At 40.2% G+C, this 11,346-nt stretch overlaps 1 protein-coding gene across 1 annotated transcript in view; it reads right to left on the bottom strand.

The window, feature by feature from the left end:
* Positions 1–2,361: 2,361 nt before the first annotated feature.
* Positions 2,362–11,346, bottom strand: part of LOC137299184 (ubiquitin-like modifier-activating enzyme 5) — a 126,868-nt gene continuing 117,883 nt past the window's right edge. The window contains exon 12 of the mRNA XM_067831758.1: positions 2,362–3,764. Within this exon, the coding sequence (XP_067687859.1) occupies positions 3,687–3,764 (78 nt within the window). The 3' untranslated portion in view covers positions 2,362–3,686. The remainder of the gene's footprint in view (positions 3,765–11,346) is intronic.

Here is an 11,346-nt window from a genome sequence, read left to right as displayed (position 1 = left end):
AAACCGTAAACATGGTTGTCACTTAACCAGGCAAGTCACAACTCCTAAAAGCAAAACAACGCCTGTTACTAGATGAGGCATCATTGCTGGTACCACATGCAAAAAACTAGACACTGCTGTTCAGAAACTTGCTGATGATGTAGACGGAAGGTGACACAAATATCGATGCAGGCCATGAGTATACCCTAGCAAGACACCATATCGCAGTTATGAGTAATCTATCACAACAGAACTCGGTGACTATTCATGAACATCAAAATCTAGTGTCCGGAATAGGAGGATGAGGGAACGGTTCATCAGCTAGCTTCAAATATGAGACAAAAACGTAGCCTGGAACTGCACATTGGACGTAAACGGAGCACTGGGAGTAAGTGGCACACTTGGAGACAGAGCTGATCCAACAAGGGATGGACATCAGTGGAAAATCCCACTGAGAGAAGTAGAGCGACCGGCTGGCTGAGAGAAAATCCCATGATGTAATGATGACAACGAAGTCTCCACCACAAGTGTCACACTAGGCAGGAAGGTAACACCAACAAGGATCGCATAGGAAACAAGCACCGAACAGGTAGCATGCAACGCACTGAAAGCAAATGCTGAACTGAGAACACTGTGAGGAAGTGCAGAACCAGCAATGCTGTGAAGAAGCGTCGAACCGGAACACTGTAAGTAAGTGCCGAACCTGGAACCCTATGAGTAAGCATCGCACAAGCACACTGTGAGTGCTGAACAAGGGACAAGCAGTGCTCTAGACAAAAGCACCAAATCTAGAGCAAGCGGTGTTCTAAACAAAAGCTCCCAATTGGGAGCAAGCAGCGCTCTGCAAACAGGTACTTGTCCCAATGTAATTGACGTTGCAGAGGCAAGCGTCGCACTGGAATATACAGTAGTCCATAACCAAATGGCAGGGTAGTGTGCCGCACTTCAGTCTGAGAATTAGATGTAGACCTCACCACTCACATAAAAAGCGCCAGACTGAACCATGAAGTCTATAAGTAAGAGCTGATCCAGGCACTCTGTGTGCTCCATATATATATATCCCTCTCATCATCTGGTTGTATTCAGTCTTAGCTTGATAACCTACATCAAAATGTCGCTCTATACAATAAATAATTAATAAATGAGTCATTTTTAAGTTGCATGTTCCATTCCTAGGAACTCTGTGAGTAAGTGTCGATCCAGGCACTCAAAGAATAAGCGCCGAACTGGGGGTAAAAACGCACTGGCTCAAAGTGTCAGGTCTAACCAAACTGGCACTCTGCAGCTGGTCTGAAGCAATGCACTGAAGTGAATCTATGACCCATAAGCACTGTTCCGCTTCATACTGCATAATGTTGCTTCGCTTCCCATTCCATAATTTCTATTGTCCCAAATACACACGAGCATGAGCATGTGCAGTTTGGACACGGAGGTGGAGGTTTATAAATGTCAACATGTGTGTGTGGAGAAACAACAATCTGCATCGTGTCTGAGCTATCAGAAACGAAACTGAAGACCTACATCTAAATGAGAAGTGCACCATACAGTAACGGCACTCTACAGCAGACACCGAATGAGAACGGTACACGAGCAGAAACGCGGACCAACATGATATAATCAGTGGATTAGAGTGTTCACCGTAAATAAGCTCACACAACAAGTGTCACTGTAGGTAAGTTGAATGTCACTCCAGAAAAAGAGATACAGTATCAGTAGTTACTTCATCCGCTAATGGTGTCAGGTGATGAAGGGCAAGGTGGTAGAATGATCTCGCTTCACATGTAGAGAGGATGAAGGACTCTCAGAAACCTCTGACGATCCCTGTCAGCCACTCGTCTTGTGTCCATTCAGTGATATAATAAGGGAAGACGTTTCCCAGTGATGAAATACAGAGAAAAGTGGGAGATAGAGCATACACACACCCACACGGTGCAACGACAAGAAAGAGAATGACAGATACAGACCGTCACATGATCATCTAATCGTGCAGCATGAGCATGGTGATGATTGACAGGTGCCGATGTCATGGTGGGGGCAGAGGTTGGGTGATCAGAGGCCAGTAAGATTTGATTCAGCATGCTTCCACAAGTGGTCATAGAGGAAGAGGGTACCTGCATTACGTGCGATATGATAAGTTTGAAAATGTCAAACTCAAAATTGTTCACATAGCCTACCCATTCAACTGTCATTCCATCACAACAACACTGCCAGTTAGAATTGCTTAGTTAGCATATGTCCAAGAATTACTGATACAAAATAATCCATTTCTGGACCATTTGTCTGAACAAATGTGACCATCAATCACATGAGATAAATACAGTCAAATTATATGCACTCTGAATATAAACAGATTGCTACAGCTGAATTAATAACCACACAATATTTGGTAAATATTTTATTTACCTTGGGTCCATGTCTCAACAAAAGATACCAACATGATACAAAGAAAACAGACCCCAGCCAAAATGGAGCCCAAAAACATTCTGAAAACAGCCTGCGCACTGGAGAGAACATGCACCAAACCTGGAGAAAACGGCTTTTGTGCATGGAGAAAATGGCCAACATACTTGCACCGAGATCAAAGGAGATTATATTATAATCTTATACTGCATATATGTATATTCTAGATAACAGAATTTACTTCTTCATGGATAGTCCTATATTTATCTCTTTAGAACAGTATTATAGTATATAGCATCATAATATATATATTTTCAGAGACAAACAAATGATGAATGGTTAGGCCAAATTCTGTGGCCAACAGTAGTTCTATTGAGATACTAGATGTACAACATACAATCCATAAATACATCATAAAGATGTACAACCTAAACCTTGGCCATAACTGTGTTATCACTGTTCATGTCTTCTTATTATGATATTTATGTTGAGATGAATAAAAGAAAAAAAAATACAAGCATCTTTGTTACATATAATGGCAGTTTACTCTAGGCCATTTTCTCTAGCACCGGTGGCCGTATTTATCAAGAGCAGTAGCCGTTTTCTTGAATGAATTTTTGGCTGTTTTCGCCTGGGTCCATTTTCACTATAACCCATAACAACTATCACCAAACGTGCATTGTAGCCATGGAAAATATGAGAAAAGCTTGATGTGAGTTATGAGTTTCTCAAACATAAACATCTCAACATACATATTTACATATTTTCACCTGCTTTGGTATGACTGAAGACAGCCAAACATCTTGTTATGACATCACAAACATAATGCAAGCATCAGGGTTGGTGATACCCTATAGACCATACTGACTATCTTATCATGACTGGTATTAATATGACACAATTAGCTGTACATGTTGCAAACACCGTTGGTTGTACAGATAGGCCATATTCTGTTGCTACATGTAGCAAACACTAGCAGTTTTACAGTTAGGCCACAATTAGCTGTATATGTTGCAAACAACAACGGTTGTACAGATGGGCCATATTCAGTTGCTAAACATAGAGAACTATATCAATTGCACGATTAGGCCACAATTGGTTGTAAACGTTGCAAACACCTGTGGTTTATTATTTCATTACTTTGGCCACACAGGAAAATATTCCTGTCACCTAACTTTTGTAAAACTGTAGGGTATTTAAAAGTGGACTGTTTCCATTTCAGGTGTATTTGTAAACAAAAAAGATTTAAGAATATTTTGTGAACAGATGTCTTGACAAGTGAGGTGGAATTAAAAACATTTAAACTGCTATAATCCCTTCATTTCCTTCATAAGATCCTCAAGACTCTTCTCTGTGCCGTCAACTACTGACTTGTTGTCAGATGCCTGAAAACAGAGCAATGAAGAAAGTGATGGCAAGAATCACTATACACTTGTTTGGTATTAACTTGACATAAATGTTGATATACAACGAAGCAACACATTACATAGAAAATCTATGGTCTAGTATTAATTGGTTTCTGAATGAACTACTATTGGAATGAACTTTGCTTTTTTGAGATCCCAATAACAAAGCTCAAGTGATCACATTGATTCCATAACTACCCATCAAACAAGGATGTACTCCTCTGGTCACTGAGGAAATTCTCTGCTCCGTGGGCATCTTTGCTTCACTGAGACCATTTAATTAACTTATATTTACAGCTGTGATTACACTTTCTCAGTAAAGCACCATATCTGGTACTTTTACATAAAATGGAAGCCTAACAAGTGGTAGTCAAGAGTGATGTTGGGCAAAAATAATGTAATGTTTTTGTACCTAGAGTCGATAGAGTGCATGAGCTTCCCTGTCTTAAAGCGACACTGATCCAGAGCAAATTCCATGTGCTTTTTTTATGCTTTTGATAATATCCTAGAACTCTTGACTGGGTTGCGGATATCTGTTGTGTCACCCACAATCGCATGTTACGGTATAAGTATAACATGTATATCCATGCATTGATCAACAAAGACAAGATACAGTTTGGTTAATTAAATTGGAAACATATTCTTAAGTTTACTCATTATTTATGTAATTTTTACGATAAAATTGATATTTCATACTCCTGACTATTGCATTATTGCTTTATCTCCCTTTTTTCAGAGGTAGAGTGGAAACCTTTGCCTAATTATTCCCAAATAAAAAGTTCAAAAACAGCTCACCCCAAATGGTCCTCTCCAGTTCCCATGCCAGTGGCCCACATGATCACTGGCTACGTGTCACGCTCTCCATTATAATGCCAAACAATATTGACCAAATCCAAATAATTATTGAGACTAACAGTTGGGGGTGCCCTTAGACTATGAGTGAGAATATGTGTAAAATATCAATTTTACCATAAAAATTACATATTTTCCTTATACTGACCCATATGTAATTGGTTGAGCCACATATTTGGATTCTGATACCTATTGATACCTAATCTTTTGCCAGTGCAGCTGTAAGAATAAATAAAAAGAAGTAAATCATAAGATTTTGTGGATTTTTAAGACTCACAAGGATTCTGGCTTGACTTGGACCATGGAATTTCTATCTTTGAAACAGTTAGACAACATCTTCAAGTCTATGTGATTATGGGTGAGTATTTAATTCCTGGGTGGAACTATCAACAGTGTTGACACAACTAATGAACCGAACTCAAATGGAGACCGTATATATCTTCCCTGGCAGTCTCCCATAGGCAGGGGTTGGAGAAGACAGTCCGATCTCCAGAAACATCCTTTCATAATAGACAACATGGTGCAGATGATGTGCTAAAGTGGATGCAGTGACTCTAACTTCATGAGGACTGGAGGCTCTATGTGGATCCTGTCCTGCCACTTTGTACACCCTCAGGATTACTGCTCTCAGCCAGATGGAGATAGTTGTTTTGAAGACTTCAGTAGATGTAGCGGATGATAATGGGATAAAATGAGTGCATGAATCTTCTCCAGAAGTCCTTTGAAGCAGATTCTCAAGGTTCTCACAGGGCATAAGTCCTTAGCGTCGTCCGATCCAAGGATGGATCATAACGCCGGGATGTGGAATTGTCTATCTGGTTGTCCTGGTACCAAGATGAAGTCCCGAGATGAACTGTTGGATGGTCACCTGTAGCAAACCTAGTTCAACTGAAGTCTACAGCATGGATTTTTAACAGCATTTTCTGAGCAAGTAATGGCTCATTATCATTGCTGGTTAAGTGTTGAAGTAACATGTTCAAGTTCTCTGTTGGTGCTTTAACCTTCCTATGCTGAACTTCTGGTTTCAAGGATTTCAGCAGTGCGATGAGTTCTGGAACTATGGTGAGTTTCACTCCTGAGTACATGGTGAGAACTGAGCTGATGGCTGCTAGGTACACACTGGGTAGAACTTTTCAAATGTCTGACAGTTCTCATATGACTTAAGTATTCTGCCATTTGAGCATGTGTAGACTCAGTTGTTGATTACCCCTTCCAAGCTGCAAACTGGTCAAAGCTCTTATACTTATTTCTGGTACAGCACTTGGCTAGTAGTGTACCCTCTTCTTGTGAGGCAGTTCGTAATATGTTCCAAGCATGAAGCTAAAAGCTTTCAGGACTTGCATGAGCCTGTCTTGCATGTAGATGAATCAGTACATTGGGCCAGTTTGAAAGTTGTGAACTTCATTCTCCGAGCAGTCTGATGAGGTCAGGAAATCACGTTCTCAATGACCACTAGGGAACTACCAAAATCAGTCGCAGGACCTTCATCTGGGAGATTTTTTTATGACTCATATTAGTAGTGCAGGAGGCGGGAATGCGCAGGCATGGAGATCAGCCCAAGATATGGATCTGGATCTAATGAGATGAAGTTCATTATCTGCTTGTTGAACCTTGTCACAAACAAGTCTACAAGTGAATAGCTCTGATCATGCACCAGTAGTTAAAATGTCTCTGGATACACTTTCATTCTGTTAGAAAGAATGAATGAATGAATGATCTTAGCATTGCTAGGTCTGGGCCAAGTGTTTACTAGGAGCAGATGGGACGAGTGATAGGTGGCACTGATGACTGCCTAAATTTTATCTGGTTGATGTGAAGTGAAGATCTCATTCTATGCTGAACCTTGTCCCTGCATTTACTTCTGCATCAAGGTAAACTCCACATCCATAGAGTGAGGCATCTAGATGTAGATTGTAAATCCACTCTTGCAAAAAGGTGCCTCCACAAACATCTGATCTGACCATCAACCACTGCAGTATCTTATCAGGTGTAGATATAATGCGATCTAGGTATGCTCTCCTCTGAATGGGCTTCAGCTGAAGTGTGCCTCTGCGGATGGACTTTACATATATAATGTTGACACATGTTCATGAAACTGGATGAAGATATGCATCTTGCACATATATGCTCACAAGTGAAATGCCTTAAGTCTGGTAGATGCAGAATCTTGAACTTTTCGGGCTTCAAAGGGTAGTCTAGGTTGAACTTCTTCATGTTGTAGATGATGCCTAACTTTTCTGTGGAGTTAATTTGGAGTTAATTAAACTCCAGGGATAATTCGTCTGGCTTCTTTGTTGAGAAGCTGATGGTCTCTGTCAACTGTCAACTTCAGTCTGAGGGGCTCTGGATTCCAGGTGGTTTCACCCCAAGTCGTTTCACCCCAGTTATTTCATCCTAATTCCAAACTAGTTTTGTGCATTCCACATTATGTGAAGAGGCCAAAATGAAAAGAACCATCAAATCTACTAAATGCTCAAGCTGGAAAGAATTTGTGAGCTCCAATAATTGTCACACTCCATCAAACATCATTTGGAGGAAGATAAAAGCCATCAATGGTAGCAGCAGATCAGGACAAGCTCCTCTGGAACATGGGGGAAGTATGATTACAGACACAAAGGAACTGGCTGATCTGTTTGGTGCACATTTTGCAGAGAAATGCACTCTCTGACCGTAGTATTGATCCCTCAAACTATAGTGACAGTGAACTACAACTATTTGAATGTACTGATACTCTATGTGATCTTAAAGATCCAAGTGACCCTTTTACCATCAATGAGCTCAATATGGCAATGTCGGAAATCAAGGCCTCAGCCACTGGTGAAGGAAGGATCCATCTCCCTCCAAGTGGGAAGACAATGTTACAGTCCAAGTGGGAAGACAATGTTACAGTCAACATTCAATGAAATATGGCAGTCAGGCAACTATCCATCATCATGGAAAACTAGTAAAATTAAGCATAAGGATAAGCAAAAGGTAAGATCTTACAGACCAGCTGCTTTGACCTCTTGTCTAGGAAAGCTGCTGGAAAGAATGTTCAATAAATGCATCAGCTGGAGGATTGAAAATGAAGGAGTCTTCTTCCAATCACAATGTGGATTCAGACCCAAGGCAGGCACCATTGATGCTCTAATGCAAATCACTGAGCACTGGTATAAAGGCTTCAACCAACAATCCTACACTGTGGTTGTCCTTATTGACCTAGAAGGAGCGCTTGATAAGGTTTGGTGACAAGGGCTGATTGCCAAGGCAGCTCAGATTGACCATCAAGAGTTTTTTTAAGTGAAAGGCATCTCAAAGTGCAAGTGGGAGAAACAATATCTGACAATTTCCATATTGCAGCAGGAACACCACAAGGAGCAGACCTAAGTCCAACAATTTTCAATATAATGATGTATGATCTGCCATCCATAGTCAATGATCCATGCTTGCAAGTGACATATGCTGATGATGGTTCAATATTGTTAACCCATAAGCACCTGAATGTGATTGTCAACAGCCTCAACAAATGCCTTGAACAAATTCATCAATGGACTATCAAGTGGAAACTCAAGCTATCCAAAGAGAAAACAGAGTACTCTGTTATCATGCTGAAAAGAAAACACTCACCTCCACTGCACAATCTTGACTTGCAAATTGATGGGGAGAAAATCAAATACAACAAAACTCCAAAGATTTTGGGTCTTACACTGGAGCAGACACTGTGCTGGAAGCCCCATATTGAAAATCTATTTTTGAAAATAATAGCAGTGAAGGAATGGGGAGCTTAGTTCACAACATTAAGAACTTTTTTCCTGGCTTACATCTGAAGCAAAATGGCATAATCCATGGAGATTTGGTCCTCTTGCTCAAAAACCCAACTGAATAGGCTCTGCAAAATACAGAATGTGGCTCTGAGATTGATAACGGGAGCCATGAAATCAACATCAGTTCCTGCCAAGGAGATTGAGGCTGACATTCTTCCTCTCAATCTTAATGCAGAAACAATAATTGGGATCAAACGAATTAAGCAACATTTCATGCCAGCTGGTTCACCATGTTATGTCAAGGTGGATATAAAGGACCCAAAAAGCTTCTACCAGAGGTCATCTGCACTCCTCCACGAGAGGAAAATCAAACTTCCAAAGAAATCTGACATAAGACCAATCAAAACTGCAGTCATCGACAAAACACCTCCCTGGGATTGGAGTCAAATCTCCATCACTGACTGCCTGCCTGGTAATGCCACAAAGGCTGAAATTCCAGCTTACTTACATCAGCTCTCTCTGGAAGTCATACATGAATGCTATGAAGACCATTTCAAGATTTTCCACTGATGGTTCACTAGATCCATCAACAGGAAATGCAGGAGCTGGAGTCTATCTATAGTACACTTCAAGCAAAATCAACATTCCACTTTCAACATGCTCCATAGTCTCTGCTGAACTTTCTGCAATTGAAAGAGCACTACACGAGATCCAGTTTGTTCAATCGAGAAACGATTTACCTAGAAAAAAATATGTCATCCTGTCAGACTCCAAATCATCACTTCAAGCCCTGTCCTCTTACACTCCATCAGAGCATTATCATCAAACCAAGACAATAACTGACCTCATCTCTGATATACAGGACAGCATCACTCTTCAGTGGATCCCCAGCCATATAGGCATTCAAGGAAACGAAACAGCAGATGAAATAGCCAAAACTGCATCAATGAATGGTCCAGTCAACAAGCACATACCCACGGATCCCTCTCTTAAAAACAAACTTAAAATCAGCACCTGTGAAAGAATAAATGGGCAAATGAAGTGAAAGGTCGTTCATACTACAAGTTACAAGACCACCAAAATCCATTGCGCTACAAATCTCTCTCTAGGCAAGATCAAGTTCTCATATCCAGAATCAAACTTGGCCACAACCCTTGTCAAAGCCATCTGTTCAAATTCATCTGACAGACAGTGATATGTGTCCATTATGCAATCAAGACCCAGAAACTACAGAACACATCCTCTTTGACTGCAAAGAACTCTCAACCATACGCAATTTTGGCTCCATCAGCGACTTGAAAGAAGTCATGACAAACAGAAAAAATGAATGGACAACTATCGTAATAATGCTGAAGGAAAGGAATAAGAGGATCCATGCAGGGGCCCTGCCACCTGATGCATGACAATACTCAACAACAACATTATGGGTTATTTCACCTCTTATCAAGAGCTGTTTCAACCCTATTAATTGAGTATACATGGAGAATGGTGTTAATGCCTAAATGTGTTTACCCTAATCAGGCAATGTTTTTGCAACAAAAAGGCAAATGCTACTGAGTGTGTGTAACTTACATATGCAAAGATCCTCCCTTGTAAAAAATGTGTTGGGCACAGTTCCCTGTAGGCAAAGTTCCCGGTATCAAAGGTGTATGGAGCTTTGCCCATTATTAGTTTTGCCCATCATTAACTTTGCCTAGTACAATTCTTACAAGTAAGAAATTTTGCTCACAATAATAATGCAACATCATTACATAAAATAACTATGTATTCTTTATTCAACTGCACAAAAACAACATATATAGCACACTTATGGAGTAAAAAGTGAATAGCACTTTAACAGTTTTAGTCCAGTCATATTTATGTAAATTGCACTCTAAATAGCTTGTTATCTATTTTAGCTCAGTCTAACAGTACAATCAATGTTTGATATCTTTTAAAACTATATATCCTGAACAGTGTGAGTGTTAAGATGAGCATTAATTGTAATTACAAAAGAAACTAAAAAGCAGCAGAGAAGCTTTGGAGAAGTACAAGTGATGTTTGATTTCTTTTATAGCTATATGTCTTCATGAGTAACACCTACAAAGCTCAAAGTGAAATGAGTTCTACTTGTTTTCAAATATAATTTCCCATTCTAAGCAAATCCATGTACTCCAACTGTCTAGAGGTCAGCATCAGCATCTTGTGCAGACACCTCCCTTCGTTTCCATATTTCCACTTCCCCTAATTGGGGAATGGAATGCCAAACAAAAGCTCACACAAGCACATCGTACACAATATGTATAGTGAAGACACCCATATGCTCTAACATGTGTTATAGATAGGCACTATCGTAATCTTTCCACATACAGTATAATCAAACAGTAAATTCCTTAGAAATATGGGTGTTGAATTTATACAGAACAAACAAAATATGTTATAATTCCATGTTTTGCCTTTTGCAGTGCATCTGTGATGCAACATGTGATTCATGTTGCATTAATCAGTGCAATACATCGTCTTCAAATGATTATACGAGGGTTGGCTGTAAAAGTTCTAAGCCTCACTGTGAAAAAAAGTACGAAGTCCACGTTTGTAATTTATTTTTCTACATAGTCCCCTTCCAAGTTCACACACTTTTGCCAGCGATGCTGCAAGGCCCGAATCCCGGTCAGGAAGAAATCTTCTTCAGCTACCCTAAAAAAATCAGTCACAGCGGAAATGACGTCATCATTACTTGCAAAATGGCGACCGGCGAGTTCCCTTTTCATTTTGGGGAATAGGTGGAAGTCAGAAGGAGCCAAATCAGGTGACTAAGGAGGATGGTCAATGAGTTCAAAGCCACAATCGTGGATTGTTGACATGGCCACCACCGATTTGTGAACAGGCGCATTGTCTTGGTGGAAGAGGACACCTTTAATGATCATCCCTCGTCGTTTGGCTTTGATTGCTTCTCGCAACTGGTTCAGTACATCAGCATAGTATCT

Source organism: Haliotis asinina, chromosome 10 (assembly GCF_037392515.1).
Source record: "Haliotis asinina isolate JCU_RB_2024 chromosome 10, JCU_Hal_asi_v2, whole genome shotgun sequence".
In the NCBI taxonomy this organism is placed as follows: domain Eukaryota; kingdom Metazoa; phylum Mollusca; class Gastropoda; order Lepetellida; family Haliotidae; genus Haliotis; species Haliotis asinina.
Note: the sequence above shows the minus strand (reverse complement) of the source record. Positions and strands in the feature narration are given on the sequence as shown.